The sequence below is a fragment of the Mauremys reevesii genome, linkage group 3 (assembly GCF_016161935.1).
Source record: "Mauremys reevesii isolate NIE-2019 linkage group 3, ASM1616193v1, whole genome shotgun sequence".
In the NCBI taxonomy this organism is placed as follows: Eukaryota; Metazoa; Chordata; order Testudines; family Geoemydidae; genus Mauremys; species Mauremys reevesii.
In genome coordinates this window covers 122,615,409-122,637,519 of record NC_052625.1, presented here as the reverse complement: position 1 = coordinate 122,637,519, position 22,111 = coordinate 122,615,409, and the positions used below count along the sequence as shown (strand labels likewise).

The following is a 22,111-nucleotide window of genomic DNA, read 5'->3' as shown; positions in this document are numbered from 1 at the left end:
GTACTTAAACTAAGTTAAACAAAATCATAGAAAAATATTGATTTTACTGTTTTTGATAGAAATTTCACAAATAAAAAAATCTATGTGGGGTGAAATTATAGAGCAGTGAAGAAAAAACTTGTGTATGGTGGCAATATATGCATATTTGGGGGAAGAAGATGGAAATTACAAGTTTATGAGCTCATGGTCCTGTGTTGATCTAGGAACATGTTTCCCACATATACGTGCTTTTTTCAGACATACTGGGTCATTCATTGAGGTGTTTAAGGATAGTATGGGAATCTGTCCATTTCAGCCCAGCTAAACTGTCTAGCACAGAGGCTTTGGGGCCATTTGATATAACTTTGAATTATGATAATTAATTCTTTGTGTTAGGTTTTCTTCTCTGTAAGAGAGTTTGATGCAACAGCTCCCTTGCTATAGAACTCTTGTAACCTTTATATCATCTGCTGTAAAGTTTATCTAATATAGGTGCTTTCTATAACTAAGATTCCAATAAGTCTTAAATGTCCCCTTTGATCTGTTCTTGATTACATGAGTGTCCTTAGGAGTTAAGAGCCTCAAACTATGGGGCCAGTGAAGCCCAAAGACAAGGACCCTTCTGAATTTTACACCTCCATAAGTATCAAGGGTGAAATCAGTTTTTAATTAAAATGTTTCTAACCGATTTCAGTGTCACAATCATCCCGGAAATGCAACCTCCTTGTCAGGATTGAAAGTTTGAAAGTGATTTTTTTTCTGAAAAAATAATAGGCTTTCAAAAGTCAAGTTGTGCATGGGACCTGTTAAACCCATGGTTGTAAGGATCCGGGACTTGAATTTATGAGTTGGGGACTGCCTTAGGGTGACCAGACAGCAAGTGTGAAAAATCAGGATGGGGGTTGGGGGTAATGGGAGCCTATATAAGAAAAGGCCCAAATATCGGGACTATCCCTATAAAATCGGGACATCTGGTCACCCTAGAATGCCTCCTGGGCTGATGCTGCTATGGTCATCACAAATTCCATCTGGTTGCTGGCCACTAATCAGTAGCTGAGCTTGCTTCAGTGCTGAGTAGTCAGTGTGAGCTCCTGTTACAAAGGGGAGGGGTGAGGGGAGCTTATCATCATGAGTGTCAAGTATCAGAGGGGTAGCAAAACATCTGTTAGTCTATAAGGTGCCACAGGATTCTTTGCTGCTTCTATCATCATGAGGCTATGCTGCATTCCATCCCAGTGCCCAACACTGACTTCCACTGTGCCTTTGGCCAAGTCATTTAAGCTTTTCTTCCTTCTCTGGAGATAGTAATGCTTTCCAACATCACAGGAATGTTATGGCAGTTAATTGGTTAATGTTGTAAAGTGCTTTACAAATGTAATGGGGGGGAGAGTGGAATGAAAAACAAGGAAAGCAAGGAGGATAGCGAGATAAGAATACAAAGGGACAAAGAGGAAGTGGAGAAGAAACTATATAATAAAGGAGGGAGTTTTGGGTGGGCAACAGAGAATGGGGTGCATGTGGAAAAAAAGATGTTGCTTTCCAAGAAAAGAAGAGATGAGACAAAGAAAAGAGAAAGAGCAGATTAAAAATAGATTACAAATGAGGGGGGAAAGTGGGAGGAATTGAAATGGAGTAAATAGGCTTGATGTGGAAGGAGAAGAAAATAACAAGGAAATGGCAGAGAGAATAAGCAATGAAAGACATACAAATTTTAGGTTAGTGAATCTTTTCATTTATTTATATCTATTTTAGGATTTTCCTGGCAGACACCTTGTATCTCTGATATTGGGAGATAGTAGTTAGATACTTATTTTGAGCCTATAGTATGTGTTGTATTAATATTACAGACTACAATAGATTCTATAGTTCAATAATTGAAAACGAAGGGGAAAATATAGTTCACAATTATGCTGCAAACAAAAGCCTTCAAGGTCTCGGGATTTAGCAGAAGTCATACACCTGGCTAATTTACCTAGAATTGGAAAAATGTTAAATGTTGCTAACAATGCTCAGACCCGCATATAATCAGCAGCGCTCTACTTCTCCTGCAGCATACGAAGCTGGCCCAATGTCATCCTATGCTATATAAAATAAATCAGATACGTTTGGAACAGAGAGCAGGGGGAAAAGAAGCATTTTGCTGACCCTTCTCAAAAGTCGATGTATGGTCCTAGGCACAGTGCTGTCAAATGCATAAGCTGAGGTTGGGAATTTTGCAGAATCACTCCAAAATATTAAGGCCATGTCTATTTCATTATAAAAAATCTTTTCAGCTTCATGATTCTTAAAAATGGATTATAAAATGTCTCTATGCACCTCGGTGGATAATTTAAAAAAATCATTAGCCTTCCTTAGAGGTTTTTAAGGTCAGGCTTGACAAAGCCCTGGCTGGGATGATTTAGTTAGGTTTGGTCCTGCTTTGAGCAGGGGGTTGGACTAGATGATCTCCTGAGGTCCCTTCCAACCCTGAGATTCTATGATTCTATGATTCTATGTTAAACTTGATTAACTAATGCTAATTGTGATTATTTCATAAGATAGACACTGCACATATATAAAGCAAAAAGTTTGTTTTGCTGCTATTTTAATTCTTTTCCCAATATCTGTTTCATTTTCCTCTTTAGCAAAGGCATGTGCACTCCATGTACAATCAAGACATCTAATATGGCTTTGCCAGCATTATAGTCACAGGATATTTTAAAAAGAAAAGAAAAGTCTCAAAGCACAGGTCCTGCTGTGCAACAAAGTAATCAGATTCCTTCATAGCAACAAGCTGATGGGCTTCAGCAATCTAAGGAATAACAAATAACCATTCTAGTAGATAAACAGTGAAATGCAACAAGGCTTATTGAGCAACAATCTCATCTGTTCATTCTTTTGGTCTATTATTTAAATAATAAATAGAAGAGAGCTTATTTTATAAAACACACAAACAAACAATAAAGCCCCCTCATTTCTGTTTTCTTAATTTTGCAAGACAATGGCTGACATTAAAATCTCTAGTGTCCTGGAACATCACCATAGACTTGGCAATTTATAAAATTCCTTAGTTTCATCTAATAATTTAAACCTCTCCTCCCCCATATTTTGAGGTGAAATTTATTTCACAGTTACCCTTTATACCATACTTATTTAACTGATCATTTGATTTTCTTCAGTCTCTGCCTCAACATTCATTTTACAAAAGCATTTGCATCAATATAGGATGTAGAGTCCGTATCATAATCTTCCAGTTTCCAGTGCAATGTTTCAAAAGTGGGCCGTCCTTTGGGCTCTGCATTCCAGCACTCCAGCATAATGTTATAGAGCTTATCTGGACAGTTAGCTGGTTGAGGGATTCTGTATCCTTTATCCAGCTTCTGGATTACTTGGTAGCCCATCATACCTGAAATACATTTAAAAAAAAGAAGAGGAAATGATCAGAAAGTGGCTCAATTTTTGCATGCACAACTTTGCATGCACGTAACTCCTATGCATGAAAAATTATAATGTTTACATACACAAAACCCAAACTGGGTGTCAAAATGGGTGTGTATGTGCACGTACAAGGACAGAGCACAAGATTAGCTCATGCAAGTGATTTGTGAGCATAAAAATGCACATGCACAAGTGGAGGGCCTCATGTGAATCTCTTTTAAGACCACTTTTCAAAAGTTCGATGAATCTGTTTATTTTTTTGCAGATCTTTACCTGTGTATCAGTTTTGCTCATTAAAATGTGCATGTTTATTCCCAAAATGGCCAAAGTGTGGCTGAGTGACTAGCATATGGCCTATTGCCATCCTTTCCTTTAATATACAGGTACAGCCCATGGAAACTACAACTCCCAACATGCTAAACTGCTTGGATTAAACACACTACAAATCAGAACCTATTGTCAATATGGACTGCATCTCTAAATTATAGTAAGAGTGGCTGCATATTACTCCTTTTGCAAATTAAATGCAGCACTCAGGCTCCTGGCAGTTACCAAATGTGGCTGCAGGATAGGGGGAAAAAATAGGTGCCCCCAGTTTAATTCCTTCCTGATTTATAGTTCAGTGGGAATTTATAACATTTGCACCACACCTTTCTAAAATTGCCATAAGGGCCCCTGCTAAGCAACTAAAATCGTCACAAAGTTATTCTAGTGAGAAACCTCTTGTTATAAAAGTTCTCATTTCAGAGTATGTGTTTGTTGTGTTAACACTCCTTGCTCAGTATTGTAATGTTTGGTTACTGAGAACAAGTAGTAGAACTGTTTGAAGTGTTGGTGTCACGAGTAGCCGTTGGCTCGGAAGTTTTGACGGAGAAAGCCTAACCAGCAGCTGTAAGAGGAAATGGAAAAAGAGTATATGTGTAGAATAGATGTAAGCACCTTTGACCTGTGATGAGTGGACTCAAGATCTAAGCCACTGGGTAAAGGGATTAGAAAAGCCACTGAGAGCTACTGCATTTGGAACATTGCCGAGCATAAGCAATCAGAGCATCTACTGGTTTTCATAATGACCTTTTCTCTTGACTGGGAGATGGTCCTGAAAATGACATCAAGGAAGCAAACAATTATGGCACATGGACTTACATTTTCAAATGTGAAGGTTCACATAGGCTATGCCCTTGCTAAGTATAGACCAGAGTGTGCTTTTATAAAGTAAAGACGATGGACCTTATTTTGCTTTATATTTTCAGCAAGGGGAGTCTTTTCCTTGCTACTTGTTCCACAGAATGAAACCCATCTGTGATGGTGTGTCCACTCCTCCCAAGCCCTGAAGGGTAAAATAGGGCAATGAACCTATAGGCTGCACCTGGAGGAAAGCGCTAAGGAATGATTGGCTAATGAAGCCCAGCTGGGGGCAGAGGTGGGCCAGGGTTATAAAGCCAGGAGGCTGGCAAGAGAAAAAGGCTACAGTCACTCTCTGGGAGAAGAGAGGTGTGGTTGGGGCTATAGTGGCAGGTAACTTACAGTTACTCCATCAGAGGAGGGATTTTGGGCTGGCTAACCCAGAGGAATGAGAAGAGAAAGAAGATACAGAAGAGGCTCAGGAAAAGGGAGCAAGGAATAGGAGTGCAGACCTTGGCTGCTGACTAGAGAACCCATGAGCTGGAACCTGGAGTAGAGGGCAGGCCCAGGTTCCCCTAGCAGCTGCTGAGGAAATGGCACCTGGGCCAGCGAATGGAAAGACTTCCTGAGACTGCTGGCAATGAGACTTTGACCTACCCCCAGTGGGGAACCACATAGTGGCCTCGCTGGAGATCTGAGTTATGAAAAAGGAGGCTGTAGCTCCTGGGAGAAGAAAGGGGCTGCAGAGAGAGAAAGAGACAGAGTGATGGAGTGAGACCGCTGGAAGGGATATTGGCCTGACAAAGCAAATCCCCAGAACCACCAGAAGGCAATGCCCCCCATCACACCATCAAAAAACTAAAACTGAATTTGCAAATGCTCCGTGCACAGGGAGTGGCAGTCTGGGATCATCTGAAATGGAAGTCATGGTGATTGAAGCAGAGAACAAAAGGCTGTGTAGGTATAGGCGGGGTCGGAGGGGAGGAATAAATTGGAAGTTCCCCTTCCTTGTCCCCTCCTCTGTCTCTTGCCCTCCTCTATGTTCTCCTCACCAAACAACAAATTAAAATAACAAACTATCATTTTAGTGACACCTTATGCTAGGGCAGAGGTCAGCCACCTTTCAGAAGTGCTGTGCCGAATCTTCATTTATTCACTCGGATTTAAGGTTTCACGTGCCAGTAATACATTGTAATGTTTTTAGAAGGTCTCTTTCTATAAGTCTATAATATATAACTAAACTATTGTTGTATGTAAAGTAAATAAGGTTTTTAAAATGTTTAAGGAGATTCATTTAAAATTAAATTAAAATGCAGAGCCCCTTGGATCGGTGGCCAGGACCCAGGCAGCATGAGTGCCACTGAAAAAATCAGCTTGCGTGTCGTCTTTGGCACGCGTGCCATCAGTTGCCTAGCCCTGTGCTAGGGTGACCAGATGTCCCGTTTTTAAAGGGACAGTCCCGTATTTAAGCCCTCCTGCAGGTGTCCTGACTTTTTCTTAAAAATGGGCAAATTGTTCTGTATTTTCTGTCTTTCCCCCACCCCCATCAGTACTTGTGATCCCTGCTCACCAGCTGCCCCCCGAGGGTTGGGGGGAGCAGTGGCTGACAATGGGGGTTGATGCACAAGGCTGGTGGTAGGGTGAAGATGCAGCAAGCGGGGCTGGCTTCTCCCCTTGCTGGTCCATCAGTGCAGCCCCTGCTTTGTGCCAGGTCTCGGCCAGCAGGGCTCTGCCCCCATCTCATTTCCGGCCAGTGCTGGAAGCAGCTCCCATCCCTTCCCTCTTGCACAGTGCCATGCATGACCCTGTCCCCTCCCCCCCAGCCCCTCGTTGCCTCAGAAAGACACAGTAGCAGGTACCAGGAGAGGTGGGTTCATCCCGGGGCCCCAGCCAGGCATGGAGGGCGGAGAGCGCCAGGCAGGGAGGGGAGGGTTGGTCAGTCTCTCACACACACACACACACACACACACACACACACACACACACACACACCATGTGAGAGAGGTGTGCAGGAGTGTGTGTGTGTGTGTGTCACCTCTCTCCATGTGACCCTTAAAGATAAGAAGGTAAATAAAAAGAATCCAACTACACAATATTTCTTCTTAACAGAGGCTTAGTCAACTTGATGTTAATTTGAATGTTTGTTCTGCATAGTTCTGATTGATTGCCATTGAACTCACTTGAATACGAGTAATTTTACCAGGTGTCCCATATTCAGCATAGGGAAATATGGTCACCCTACCTTGTGCTAATAATAGTCACTTTTCCCTGATAGCTACCCACACTACTGAAGACATATTCTGCTCTGATATTGTTAAATCCATTCTCGGCTAGTGCTCTTTTTGCCCAAATCCAGTCTATGCTTCTCTTTATGTGGGTTCCCCCCTGCAGGAGCCCAGAATTGGGAAAATAACAAAAACCCTCTTCTGCTCCTCATGCATTTTCTCCTTGCTGAGCCTATACAGCATCTCACACTGGAATATCTCCTTCCATGTGATACCTTCATAAAGATGGTCAACACAGGTCCACAAAAGCCTCTCCCATTGTACCTTCCAGCAGTGGACTTGATTGGTCTGGTGTCCCAGAGAAATAGCCAACAAGCTAAGCTATTGAACCACCGATTGGTACCAACTAAGCAAGTCTTAAATAGCTGGAAACTACAGGTTCTGGAGAACTTTCAGGAGGTCTGGGACATCTAGCAGCTCTGAATGAAGGTCACCTAAGATGTTTTATTCCATATTTAGATTTTCAACCCTTGAATAAGCCTCCAATTCAATAAAGAAAAAAATTAAAAATAATAAAGAAGTGTATCTAAATATTACTTTAAAATGAAATACTTACCAGAATAAGGCATCTTCCCATAGGTGATTATTTCAAAGAGAAGTATTCCAAATGACCACACATCAGACTTAATGCTGAATTTATTGGAGCGGATCGCTTCAGGGGCTGTCCATTTCACAGGGAGTTTCGTTTCATGTTTAGCTTCATATACATTTTCATTTTCTAACTATTACATACAAAACAAACCCAAGTTAGGATCTGATTCAGCAAAAGCACTTAAGCAGATGCTTAACTCAGCCCTGTTCAGTCAAGCACTTGAATTCAGTGGAACTAAAGTATGTGCTTACGTCTTTGTTGAAGTGGGATCTTATAGATGAGAAACATCTTTGTTCAACAGAAACTTTTCTAAGCCACTTGTAACTTCAAGTGAGTACCCAGTATTGGAAGGCTTGTGCTTAATTATGGCCTGCTATTGTGAATTCTGAATCTGGCATGAAAGGATTCCATAAGTCTGCCAGAAATCGCAGCACAAGCATCATGTTGGCACTAGAGACTGCATGGTCAGACTGGCTTCAGGTCTGATCTTCTATAAATAGAGGAGGCGATAGCAAGTGCTAATGCATTTAGAAACCTCTGTTTTGTGATTTACTGATGGCATTGAAGGGCTATTGACTTTGCTAATCACCACTTCACCAGTTTTCAAGCACTGAAAGACAGACCCAAACTGATTTTAAATTAATATATTAGCTCAGTGGATATATAAAAAATAATGGAGTAATATTTTTAGTAATGGAAGTTCTCTGGTGTTAATCCTTTACTTTCCACAGACCCGCATCTACAGAGTTTTATTGCATGGACATCCAACCTGAGTTAAGCATCTGCTTAAGTGCTTTTGCTGAATCATTTTAGGATGTTTCCAATGCTTAAATGGAATCTAGGGCATATCATACATATCTTAGCCTCTGTCAGGTTTTTTAACATGCAAATTTATATACAGATTATGCAGATCTTAAATAATATTGTGAGTATCCACAAAAATTGGATATGTTCTTTCCTTGCTATTATGCCCTACACTTCTTCATAAGATTATGTCTAGCAGTTAGCATCACAGACTTGGGCCCAGACCCTCAAAGATATTTAAGCACTTAGATACCTTGAGGATCTGGGCCTTAATTCTCATCTGTATAAACAAACTCTGGTTTCATTATGTTTATGTATATGTTTACTATGCTTCACTTCCTCTTAGAGAATAGAGGACTTTGTGTGGGCCCTCCTACACAAGTATTAGTACAGAACCTGAATCCACAATCCCTTAGCCTACGAATAAGCGTAGTTCCAAATTAACACTATTGGGAATATATTATATGGTGACTAGTTTAGAAATGTTCAATTTTAACAAGAAATTTCAGTAACTGTTGCTTTCTCCCTCCACCTAAACACATACAGGAGAAAAATCATTTATTAATACTCAAAATTCACATGTTCAGTTTAAAAAGAAATATATCTCAGGCTAAAAATATTTACAGTAGAGTCAAAAATGAGGAAGAATACTTTCAGTGTCAGCTCAACATTTTATACCACAATAAGGGCATAATACCAGATCTTCTTCAACCATTGCATTTGGTATGAAAACTAATTGGCAACAAAAGTTCTTTTATCCTTCCCAGAACAAAAATATAAATCAATTAAAATTAAAAAAAAACTAAAGCTTTGGATATTTTCAGCTACTTATTGAAATTCATAAAATTCCCTTTTAAACTGAAAAAACATTCATTTATTAATTTACCCCTCAGTGGCATCATGTTCAGTATGCCATAGTATACAATTTTCTGAAACAGTAGATAAAAATCTGATCTCAATGAGGAACTAAGAACTCAGAGAGTAGCATGTTTTAACTGCTGAGCCCGCACGTGGGAATGAGAGGGAGCGGGGCCGTCTAGAGAGGCCTTGCTCTTTAGTGATGGCTACCTGCGTTTCTGGGCCCTGCATCAGATGTCTGGGGAGGGAGGAGGAAAACAGCTGCCAAAGGGCTGCTACTCCCCGACCCAAGCAGGTAGTTGAGGTATGGGAAGAATCTTGATTCCATTTCTGTCCATCCCCCCTCTCCCGCCCTGAACCTGCCACTACCCATGCAAAGGAAGAAGTAAGCTGTCAGCAAAAAAAGGCTAGCTAGCATACATAGGCACCAATTCCATGGGTGCTCCAGCCCTGGAGCACCACGGACAAAAATTAGCGGGTGCTTAGCACCCACCGGCTACCAAGCCAGGGGCAGCTCTAGGGATTTTGCCGCCCCAAGCACGGCAGGCAGGCTGCCTCCGGCGGTTTGCCTGCGGAGGGTCCACAGGACCAGCGGACGCTCCACAAGCGAGCCGCCGAAGGCAGCCTGCCTGCCACCCTCGCAGCACCGGGAGAGTGCCCCCCGCGGCATGCCACCCCAAGCACACGCTTGGCATGCTGGGGCCTGGAGCTGCCCCTGTACCAAGCTCTCCCTCCTCCCCCCCAGTGTCTCCTGCCCACTGGCAGTCCCTCTAATCAACTCCCCCTCCCTCCCTCCCTCCCAGCGTCTCCCGACTGCCACGATCAGCCATTCTGCGGCATGCAGGAGGTGCTTGGAGGGAGGGGGAAGAGTGAGGACAGGACATGCTCAGGGAAGGGCATTGAAAGAGGTGGGGAGGGGGCAAGGCAGGAGCAGGAAGAGGTGGGGCATTAGGGGAGTGGGGGTGTGGGGGAGGGGCCATGGGTGAAGCAGGGGCAGAGGCTTGGGGGAAGGGGTACAGTGGGGGCAAGTCTGGGGGCAAAGCAGGGGTGGGGTAAGTTAGGGGTTTAAGGGAAGGGGTGGGGTGAGGGTGGAGCATCCCCTGGGACAATTGGAAGCTAGCATCTATGCTAGCATACCTCATTTCTCCTCAGCAAGAGGGAAGCAGGAAATGGATTGTGACTTTCAGGATCCAGCACTGCCTGCTACCCAGACTGCAGTGTATGGTTACAATCCAGTCCTAAATTAACGTATCATTTTGTACGGTATGTTTACATTGCAAAAAAGGTGTGTTCTTAACTCAGGTTAGCTATCCCAGCCATGTTTACTAACTCAGATTAAATCAGTAGTGAAGACATGGCAATTCAGCTTTAGCAATTTGAGTTAAAGCCTATAGGAGATCTTGGTTGAACTCAATCTGCTAACCAGAGCTAACAGACAAGATGCCTTGTCTTCACTGCTATTTTAACATGAGTTAGCTAAACTGAGTTCAGAACACATCCTTTTGTTTGCAATGTAGACACATCCTTAATTTTCTGAACCACTTTTTGTACAGCTGGAGTTCATGCTAATTCTCATACATAAATGACAAAAAAAAAATCCAAACTCATCCAAACCCACCTTAAAAACTCTTGCAAGTCCAAAATCTGCCACTTTGTAAACATTGTGTTCACCCACAAGGACATTCCTGGCCGCCAAATCCCGATGGATATAGTTCTGGGATTCCAGGTAAGCCATACCTGAGGCAACCTGAGCTGCCATGTCTATTTGTTCAGACAGATGGATCTCTGAACCTGCATCATCTGTATCAAAGAAAAAAGGTGGGATTATTGTCAATATTTATAGTGTCTCTGTGAGTTATTCTCAAGTTATTTAAATGTGTCAGCTGTTGGGAAAGAATGGCCCATGTCTCCACTGTAAACCAACAACATCAAGCTATAGAATAAAGTAGGAGTCCTAAAGAACAGTAAAGGATAAGCAATTGTCTGTAAAGGTATGAAGTTAGTTTCATGCCCCTTGAAAAACAACTCCCATTCAGCATCCAGACAGAGCTCTTTTAAAAGAGCAAATAACTAATGCAGCACTGGATTTGAGGGTATATCTCAGATGGTTGAAGCACCTCCCAACAAAGTGGCACGTACTTATTTGTGGCAATGCAGGTATTTATTGTCTTTCCAACAGGAAAATCACCCATCATAAAATGTGCCTAACAGTTCATATTTGTAATCACTTTTGGCAACCAAAGATTAATGGAGGGTGAGGCAGGGCCACACATGAGAACTAGTGTCCCCAGACAAGTCTGACATAAAAATTGACTGGCTACAGTCAAGTGCAAAAACTCCTTTTTATCTTTAGAATCCACCTGAGTGGTTCTTACTGTTAGCTATGTTGCCTCAGTGATAAGGTTCCTTGAGTTGCCCTTAAGCTATGTCTCCTTTCGTAGAATCTCTTGAAACAATATCTGTGCCATTTTTAAGATCAACAGCTTCCTGAAATACTAATTTAGCTCAGTCAGAGATGGTGCTCAAACAAAGTGTTAAAAGACCCCTGACCAGAGCAGGTTGGCTCAATACATTAGGGAAAGAGACTTAGTAACTTGAATAACTGAGACCATAAATGGCAAGGCAGGTACCAAGACATGTCACCGATGAGTTACAAATTACAACTCAGATTCAGGCCTTTTGTGGCATATTAGGCCAGATTAACTGCTGCTGGGGGAGAGATGAATTTAGACACTTCTGCACTCAGGGTGATTAACCCTGAAGGAGTGACCAATTCATTGCTATATACAGTCATCTCTCTTATGAGTGACAATTGAACCCAGGACCCACAGCATCAGAAGCATACGCACAAGCATTACTGTCATAGGAAACATATCTGCATAGCATTTCACTTCTCCAAAAACGTTTCAAATTTGAATAGTCCAAAGAGATGCTGCTATCCCAGTCATGTTTGGTGCTCTCTTTGTATTAGGAATGTGGATTATCCTTCCTAACTGCCTTGGCATTGAAAACAAAAAAATATCAACTGCAGTTGGCAGTCTGCTACAGCTAATGATGTCCCACTGATTCATCGTGACAGTGGATAGCACTGCCTTGAATCACTTTCTTCACTCCTGGCAGTTCATCTGCCTGAATATAGAGCACCTTGCAGCTGTGCTTTAGGATGAGTGTTCCGCACTATGGTTTGCCACTGTACTCTACAGTCTCTAAATCTTGAATTTCCTGCTGAAAGGCTGAATTTTAATGATTAAATTAGCCCTGCCTACTTCCTATTTGAGGTTAAACTGATTGTCATGATAATCCAACACTGAGATTATTTCCTTCTATTATTGAATCAGAAACTCTTCTCCTTCCCCACACCCGTGTTTAACAGCAGCCGTGACCTTTAAAACAGAGAGAAAAATTAAGCTACATGACAATTTACAGCTTAATGATACAACATCATGAAAATCTGTCAGCAGGTTGTAGAACCATATAACACAGTGCAGTTCTGCATTTCTGGATACCATCAGACACTAACTCTTATTGTTCAGTCTGTTGGACAAGAAAATAGATCCATGAATGGAGTGTGTTGCAGTTCAGGAGCACACGATACCTAAAGTGGAGTGACTAGGAGGATGCATGTGTTTTGGAATTATTCTATGCTTTTCTGAGAGTCACAATTCCCTTCCTCATCACTTCCAGCTACACAGTGCCCCATACTCATCGCTGATTGTAAATGTATAACTAGCCTTTGTTGATTTAGGTTTGTTATCAAGTATGTTTGAAAACATTTGTGATATTAATGCGAGGCAATGCACTCAAACTACAGGCACTGGCAAATAAATTTACAAAACCTACCCATGACTTATTCTCAACCCTGTAAGGAAAATTTGACAGCTCCTCCTGTCCCTTGTTACTAACAATTTTAGACAAAACCATCTCTTTAATAAAGAATTTACTACAGGAAGTGAAATATTAAAGAAAGCTCAGGGATGCATCATGATCTCACCAATCAGTCACAATGTCTTATTCAATAGACAAAAGATAGGAGAGGTTCTCACTGACAGACATATTACCAGTGTGAAATTCAGTATTAAATATTTCCCCCATTTGAGACTGCAGGATTTGGTAAATCCTCACCAAATATCAAGATTGCAACAACAGGGCCACTGCACATAACAACTGATACAAATATTCATACATTTAAGACAATTTAATTTATATCTGTAATGGGAAAATATTGCTCTGTTGTGTTCCATTAATGTGCCTGGTGACAGCTCAATTAAAAATAATAATAATAATAAATAATACTTTAAATGTATCCAGCAGTGTTCATCAGGAAAGATCCTGAAGCACTTTAATAAACTATACATTAGGATTGTTCGCCCGTCACTATAATACAGCCCCCTTTGTGGTAGAACCTGACAGACTACTGTGCAGGAAACACTGCACAAAATATTTGAGGGGTGGGGAGGGGTTTAACACAAAGAAAATGAAGAATACATTTTGAGGAGGGAGAATTTAGCCAGGGACAATGCGATCGCCTGATTTGCATTGTGCTGCATCATGCCATATTTACAACAGGATGTGGCCAGACTCAGTAACACATTGGAAATTACTGTTTTTCCTGGCTATTGAACCTCTACCGTTGTGGTCAACATCACTTCTTAAATGTTCAGGAATAGTGGGCAGAACTCTCTCCTGCACAGGTTATTCCCAAATAGAGGCATGTAAATTCCATGAGTTTCAACCCAGTTTCCTTACTATTTTTCCATCAAGGATGGTGAGGTTTCACCTGCAAATACCTGCATAGGAGACTAGGGTTAGGCTTTCACTTATTACACTTGCTTGTCTCAGGTCAATGAACTGAAGGCATAGGTAAGGCTGTGAGTCTGTCACGGATTCCATGACTTTCCAGGACCTTTGTGACTTCTGCAGTCAGCAGGTGCAACTGACCCCAGGGCTGCCTGAGAAGCTCGAGTGGCCTGGGGCCAGCCAAACCAGCCCTCCTCCCCCCAACAACAGCAGTCCTGGGCCACCCTCCATCAGCAGCGGCTGCCGTGGTTCTGGGCCCCCTGCCAGCAATGTCAGTGACAGTCACAGGCCAGATGGCCTGTCCCCTGCCAGCAGCAGTGAGGGCAGTCTTGGGCCAACAGGGCCAGCCCCTGCCAGCAGTGGCAGTCTTGTGCTGCCCTCCTCAGCACCAGTGGGCACACCAGCAGGTGCCCTGGAGACACCCACCCCCAGCACCAGTGGGTGCCCCAGAGACAACCCCCCCAGCACCAGCGGGTGCCCCAGAAACACCCCACCCCCAGCTAGGGTGACCAGATAGCAAGTGTGAAAAATTGGGATGGGGTGGGGGGTAATAGGAGCCCATATTTAAAAAAAGCCCCAAATATCAGGACTGTCCCTATAAAATCAGGACATCTGGTCAGTCTAGCACCAGCAGGTGCCCCGAAGACACCCCCCCTCAGCACCAGTGGATGCCCAGAGGCCCCCTCCAGAGCAGCAGCTGTGTCCCCGGATCCCCCAGAACACCAAAAATTTTGTCACCGGGATATAGTACAAGTCATGGACAGGTCATGAGGCCGTGATTTTTTGTTTATTGCCTGTGACCTATCCATGACTTTTACTAAAAATGTTCATGACTAAATCTTAGCCTTAGGCATAGGACATCAACACAAAGCCCCAGGGCCACTATAAAGTGAGTATGACCCTAAATGTAAATTCTGTCTCCATCCTCCCCAATTACATTTCGGTTGTTTGGCAAGTCAATGGTTTCTAAACCCTTTTCCCCCCCCAATCCTGATAAATATTACAGCCTTCATATTAAACCAGAGCACTGCACTCTTCCCCTTTATTTAGCGCATTTACTAAACTGTAAGCTACTGTACTATCTGAAATTAGTTTTTAGTCTCTTGCTTACTTTGGAGGTATTCTAGTAGACTTCCATGTCTCATCAGCTCAGTAATAATATAAATTGGATCCTCTAAAGTGCAAACTGCATAGAGCTGTATAAGCTTTGGATGTCTAAGGTTCTTCATTATTTGTGCCTCCCTCAGGAAGTCCTTTGGATCCATTGAACCTGAAGCAAGAACAGAGAAAAAAAATCAGCTGATGTTAAAGGCCCAGCAACCAGGTGGGAATCACTAAGATTATCTTCTGTCTCTTTGTAAAGCACATCAGCACCACAAACTTTCAGCGTTACCAGAAAAATGAATCAGTGCAGCTGAAAAAAACAACTAGTAAATGAAACATGTCAGTTGCCTGGGGGCACAGAGCTCACGTGCTATGACCCCTAGGTGTATAAACATTAAGGTTAGTCCTTATGGGGGTGGAGGGAGGGAGAAAGAGAGACATTTAATTTATAAAATAAGACACCACAGTACACGCCGTCTCGAAGAAACGTTCATATTAATGTGCAAAAAGCCAGAGCACTGAATAATTAAATACTGAAATTAAAGCTTCTCTCACACAGAAAACACCCAAAGACCAAAAACTGACTGTGGTGGGGTGTGTTATCCCTTTAAGGGACACTCTAGAGTTTACAACCAGGACAGCCTGCACATAATCAAGGAGCATCCTGCCCTTGGGGCTGTCCTCTTTAAACAGGAAAAGGAAGCTGAGCAAGGGAGAGGTAACTACAGGCTGTAGGTTCTGGGACACTAGCTTAAGCTGGGTTCTAGAAATTTTATTTTCTGATTACATAGTTGGTTGCTCTTACTCAAGGCTCCGAAGTAAGGGCATTATGAACTGGGTTATGCATCACTTTCCCTAACCAGATGCCTTGGTGAAAGGGAGAAAGCCTGCCTGCCTCCTAGAAGTAGGCTGGGGTTGGTTGGAGTCCTTCTTAAAGAGCAGATGCTTTAATATTTTTTTATTTTTATTTTTTGTTGGTTTGGTATTTGATCTCCCCTTCTTGGATTCTATACACTGACTAAGGACTAAAATGCCACACCATGACTTTTGGAAACAGGCAGAGTTGTCTTAAATGGCCTCTGAAATTCCTTAAATGGCAAAATCAATTCAGTCTTGCAGTTTTACTCAACTTGCCAGTGCTGCTGGATGCCCAAATATTAGCAATAACTAGAAATACTTGTATCGTTGTCAGTTACATAAGTATTTGTGCTAGCCCACTTGGTTACAGACCTAACATCATGGTGAACCATTTGTTTATCACCTTCAGGCTACACTATTGCAACTCACTACCCTTGGAGCTGATCCTGAAGGGTATCTATTCAAAAGCTGCAATATGTGTGGCATGAGGTGTTCTGCTCTTAAAGTAAATTAAGAACATGACTCTTGTGTTTCACATTCTCATCAGCTGCCAGTTCAATTCCAGACCCAATCTGAGGTCCCGGTCTCCATTTTAAATCCTAAAATAGATTAAGGGCAAGATAACTCAGGGACCACTAAATTATGAACTGCACTTCAGAGGGTCGCTTCACTACTACGGAGAAGTCTGAACTGAGTCTTCCCATAGGGCAAGACATGATGTTTTACAAAGGAGTCTTTTAATTTAACTACTGTCATAAAATCACCCCAACTCTTTCAAGACAACCACTGGGATCTAACCAGTTTAAAACAGCAACTGGAACAGAGATAGAAATGGAGTTCTTCCTGCTAGAGCAGTGGTTCCCAAACTTTAACAACCTGTGAACCCCTTTCACTAAAATGTCAAGTCTCGTGAACCCCCTCTTAAAAATGAATATTTCCAGGGATTTTCTCCTTTACCTGAGTATAAATTATAAAGAGTGATCTTGGAAATATAAAATGTGTTTTTGTTACATGCTTATTACACACTATTTATTATTAATTATTATTTATCATTACAGTATTTTTATTACCGGTACATTATGAAAATGGCAACACTCTTCCAAGACCTCACTTTCGTAGCTTGTATCACTTTGAATAAACCTGTTTAAAAGACAGGGCTCCTATGTTTCATCAAGGAGTATCAGATGTGAAACAGCATGAAGATATTTAAAAAGCCAACTAAAAGAGTTCCTCCTGAACAAGCATTCAGGTCTTGAGCAGTCTAGGGAAACAACACACGTTACAACAAAGCTTAAACTTGTTCTTCATAATAATTTTAAAAACAATACTAGCTGCCTATTTAATTTTAAAAACAGCAAAAAATATCCACCTCTCTTTCCATTTCTTATAAGGAGTCTTGAAGGTTAAATCTCCTCAGTGTGATAGATCTGCTTGCTTTGATCTGCTTAGCTCTTGGAAGCCTAGGGGACCCAAGCTGCTGGCCCCATGCTGCCCGGGATCCCTAGGGACAGCTCTCTCCGCCATTAGGGAATTTTTTCCCGAGAACCCCCTGTAACATTTCACGAACCCCAGTTTGGGAACCACTGTGCTAGAGGGATAACCATGTACAGCTTAGATTTCATTTATTTTATTTAGATTTTATATATATATATATATATTTCCCTCTGGAATAAGTATAAATAGTGTCTATTGTTGGTTTGTCTATATATACTCCTTTTGTTTTCTTTTAAGACTTACTTTTTTTTTAGAAATAATAACAAACCTTGCTATTTGATCCCCTCAACTTTGTAACTGTTGCATTATAGTTAATCATAATAAGCAGGTAGGGATTTAGCCAAAAACAATCTGTCCTCATTAATATACTAACTTGAGATATCTACTATAGCAGGATCAGAGAGATTGCCTGAGGTAGAAGTTGAGCGGTCTGTCACAGAGACTAGTCCCTGAGGGGATCAGGCATCCAGCATACCTGTAACAGGCTCCACTAAGGAGAATGAGCCAACTCAGATCCACCTGTGGACCTAAGTAACTGGGTGACAAGGTGGGTGAGATAATATCTTTTATTGGACTGGCTTCTGTTGGAGAAAGAGACAAGCTTTAGAACTATGCAGAGCTCTTCTTTAGGTCTGGGAAAGGTACTCAGAGTGTTACAGCTAAATACAAGAAGGGCCACCCGGGGGGAAGGGGAGCAAGTGGGGTGATTTGCCCCAGGCCCCACAGGGAGAATATAGTATTCTTTAATATTGCAAATTTTTTTTATAGAAGAGACTCCCAAAATTGCTTTGCCCCAGGCCCCCTGAAGCCTCTGCGCAGCCCTGAATACAAGGTGGAACAGATAGTTTAGCATAAGTCATTAGAACATATTCTAAGGGACCATTCAAGGTGAAGTGGCCTATTATCACCCCTGTAGTGATAGGACCAAAAGGGGGGTTAGTGGGTTACCGATTGTTATAATAAGCCATAAATCCAGTGTCTTTATTACGCGCATGATTTTTAGTGTCTAGCAAAGTTCTGAATTAAAGCTCGCAGGCTCATCTTTTGAAAGTGTTGTGCAGGTTTCCTTTGAGAATGAGGGCTGAGAGGTCAGCTTTAGAGTGACGGTTTTGTGCAAAGTGTTCACCTACAAGTGATAGGGTGTCTTTGTCTTTTATCATTTTCCTGCGTGAGCTCATTCAAGAACATAGTGATTGTCTGGTTTCACCCACGTATAACCTAAGTAACAGGGTGACAGTTAATTAAATAAGGAGTACGTGGGCCTACTACAAGCTTATGAGGGATCAGTCAGGAAACCTAGAAAAGAAGAACTTCCTGAGGAGAGACGCTCCTCAGGAAGCTGGACAGGAAGCTACACCCGGTGGTGTCTTCCTAGAGAACAGAGGCTCACAGAAGAAGGAAGAGGCCCAGAGAGAAAGTGTTCCCAGGCAAGGGACCAAAGCATCCCAAGGGAATGAACTAGGCATGAGACCTCCTGGGGAGTCACTAGGGACTGTCTCAATAAAGGACAACACATTGGAGGGCGAGGGGGTAGAGACACTGGCATTTGGCTGAACACCCAGCAGAGACCCAAACTCCTGGCAGGGAACCCAGCCTGAGAGTCCTTCAGGGCTAGAGGGACTAAAACATAAAAGTGATTACTGCAGGGGCAGAGTTCCAGAGGAGTGTCTGATTGAAGCTTTCATTTTGTTTCGTGTTGTCGTTTCCTGTTAAATAAATGAAACCCTCTAAAGAGGGTGCTCTTTAATGCTGAAAAGCCTTCTTTGACTTACTTATGCCCAGGGTGTGGGGAAGATGAGAGAGGGGCTCACCTGCCGACCACCAGAGTGACCTCCATGCTATTTACAAAGTCTCAGAAACAAAGTAAAATTTGCCCAATAAAAATAAACAGAAATGCTTGTTGCACTCAGTTTTGGTTAGAAGGCTCCTCTGGTAAATAAATTGCAATGGATTTCTTTGAGGAATATCACAGAGATTAAATATTGTTGACATGCTGTATGTCAAGTAGTTGGCATGAACTGAAGCAGATAAAACAAGAGAGTGTGCCGAGGAAATGGGTAAAAGGAATTTCAGAAGTAGACAATTGTCCATGAGGTAGTAATGTCATAGGAATGGTTTCAGGGAAGATGGAGGTAGCTAGCCTGAGAGGGATTGTTGTTACAGTAGTGCCTAGAGGGCCCATTGAGCTCAGTATGGTATAGACAGATAGTAAGAGACAAGCCCATTCCCAAAGACTTTACAATCTAAAAAGACAAAGGTTGGGAGGGGAAACAGACAGGTAAAAGAGAGGTAAAATGACTTGCCCAAGATCACACAGCAGTTCATTGGCAGAGCCAGGAATAGCAACAACATCTCCTGGCTACTGCCCTACCCACTGGAGTATACTATGTCTCAGATATCTGATGGACAGTTGGAATCAATAAGACCAGACTGTGGAGTGAATGATAACTTAAAGACTTACTGCATTCATTGTCCAAGAAGGCACTACTGTGTTCTGCTGCATCTCTGCAAGAAAGCCTGCTGAGTATCTGTTGCAACTCTCTCCCTGGAAGTGCCTAAAAAGTCACAGACTCTGTTAGGCAGAGTCAAAGATAAAGAAACATATAAGGGAGCAAATAAGGAAATCTCTGAAGAAAGAAACTCCTTCTACTATGTTTCTTTTAGAGTTGTTGTGATTACTGCTTGTTTCAACAACATTCTGTAGTTCTAGGCCAACTGGTCTAAAGGCGAGTCAGCATAATCAGTGTGGCCTGGAAACAATAATGTGACAAGGGAACCCTTATTTCCCAGCTGTAGTGTCATTCATGGGCTGACAAAACCATAATTGCCAGAAGCCTGAACATTGCTGTTCTTGGCCTGCGTCTTGTAGTCCCTAGTGTAACTTTTCAACGCAAGATGGTTTATGCTTGTGCACCTGCATGCCCCCAGTGGACACTTTGTCTTTCTCTGAACAATGTAAATAGTTACAAGAATGTGTTGCTAACACTTTCATTTGAGATCTTAAGTGACTGTGTTTTCAGTCACACCCCAATAAACCTTCTTTGTTTTCCTGTCTGTCCAATATACATTGCCGTCTGAGATCAGAGAGATTACATTAAGAACCAGGATTGAAGTGAAAAGCCTTGACAAATGTTCTCCTGGGGTTTTACTCTTGGGCAGTACTATTTTCAGTGAATGAGGCTAATTTTGGCCAGGAAATAGATTTGCCATTTCATAGGAAAGAAAATAAAAACAGTCTGGACAATAGCAGGGAGTGGCTGGCCAACACAGCGGAGTTGGTGTCAAAGCAGTGTATAAACAGTTGTGAAAAATAACAAGACAGCTTGTGCTGGCACCAAATAATGAGGCTGGCACCAAATAAAAGAATTTCAAATAGTGATGAATTAATAAAAGATATTAAAGATGTTTCATAAGCCTCTGTATTGCTTTAATCAAAAGCCTCCAGTTTAAATAGGAATCTTCTGACTCTTTCAGTAAGGCTAATGGAAACCCTGTGTAAATGTAAAGACTATAGACAGATCATCTTGACATTCTGAAGGGCTCCATAATCCACCATTGGCAGGATCAGAAATCAGTTTCCAAATGGTCAGGAAAAACTGATTCAGAATCCATACGGATTCATCTTCTGATCCTCCTAATAGTTCAACACCGCAAGTTCTGTTATCACCTTTAACTCCTCCCCCCTTTCCACTGGAGACGCTGTCACTTCTTTATCTTTTATTCTATTGATAACTTCCCCTCCCCTCCCCTTCATTACTACACAATAGATGTGTGACAATTTGGAGAATTTGTCTGTACAATTTATGAATTCTGGTTGTGTTACAAAGTAATAATTATGAAATGATTGTATCCAGGAGTTCCTCTAAATGGAAGTGGAATTGACCACTTGCTGACATAGGGTACAGCATGTACCTACCAAACTAGGGACAATGGCTAATTTTGAAACCTTAACTACTGTACTCTGACCAAACAATGGGTATGCTAAGGAGCTGAAGCTAGTTGCTCCAATTTGTCTGCATGATGTGGGGAGTGGAAAGAGTGAAAAATTCTGAAACAAGACAAAGGGACAGAGGTGGCAAAGCAAGGAGGAATAAGGGAAAAGGCTTTTCAGAGGCAGAGGAAGCTTTGGGCAGGAGTATGGTGACCAGACGATATTTAGGTGTTTGTCCCGCGTTCCGACCGATCTTTGGTCGGGACACAATTTGTTCTGATATTTCGCTCCGCTGGCAGCACTCAACTCTTTTTTTTTTTGTTCCGCCGGCGGAGCCCCCTCCCTACTCCACGTGTCCCGATATTTTCTCCCTCTCATCTGGTCACCCTAGGCAGGAGAGAGGAAGAGAACAGGCATGTTTTCTTGGAAGGGAGCTCTGGTGTAACAGCAGTACCAGATACGGTCAGAAAATCTAGCTGCACTAGAGAAGGCTCCATGATTCTGATGAGAAACTGAGCTGCAAGGGAAGGATCCCAGATACCCCAGAGGATTCTGCCCAAGCCCCAAAAACTACAGAGTGGTGAGGAAACTGAGGCAGAGAAAGTGCATACAGGCGTGTTTATTATTTTATCTAGATCTGTGTATAGCTTGTGCTGTTAAGTAAAGAGTAATTGTGTTTTAGAATCTCGTGCATAGTTTGTGTCTGCTTTCACTGTTGTGTACCCCTGAAGGTAAACTGCAATCCAGAAGGCTCACACCTTTGGTGGCATTCTGTGAAATATGCAGGAGTCACTGGGAGGCTTGAGGAAAATGGCACATGGGCCCCCACTGCCAAGATACACAGAGTCAGTACTGGATTGAGTTCCTAGA

General features: G+C 42.3%; 1 protein-coding gene across 1 annotated transcript in view; it reads right to left on the bottom strand.

The window, feature by feature from the left end:
• Positions 1-2,467: 2,467 nt before the first annotated feature.
• The window catches only part of FRK (fyn related Src family tyrosine kinase), a 64,909-nt gene continuing 45,265 nt past the window's right edge, over positions 2,468-22,111 (bottom strand). The window contains exons 5-8 of the mRNA XM_039530462.1: positions 14,966-15,124; positions 10,676-10,857; positions 7,360-7,525; positions 2,468-3,364 (exon numbers count right to left, since the gene is read on the bottom strand). Coding sequence (XP_039386396.1) covers positions 3,153-3,364; positions 7,360-7,525; positions 10,676-10,857; positions 14,966-15,124 — 719 coding nt within the window. The 3' untranslated portion in view covers positions 2,468-3,152. The remainder of the gene's footprint in view (positions 3,365-7,359; positions 7,526-10,675; positions 10,858-14,965; positions 15,125-22,111) is intronic.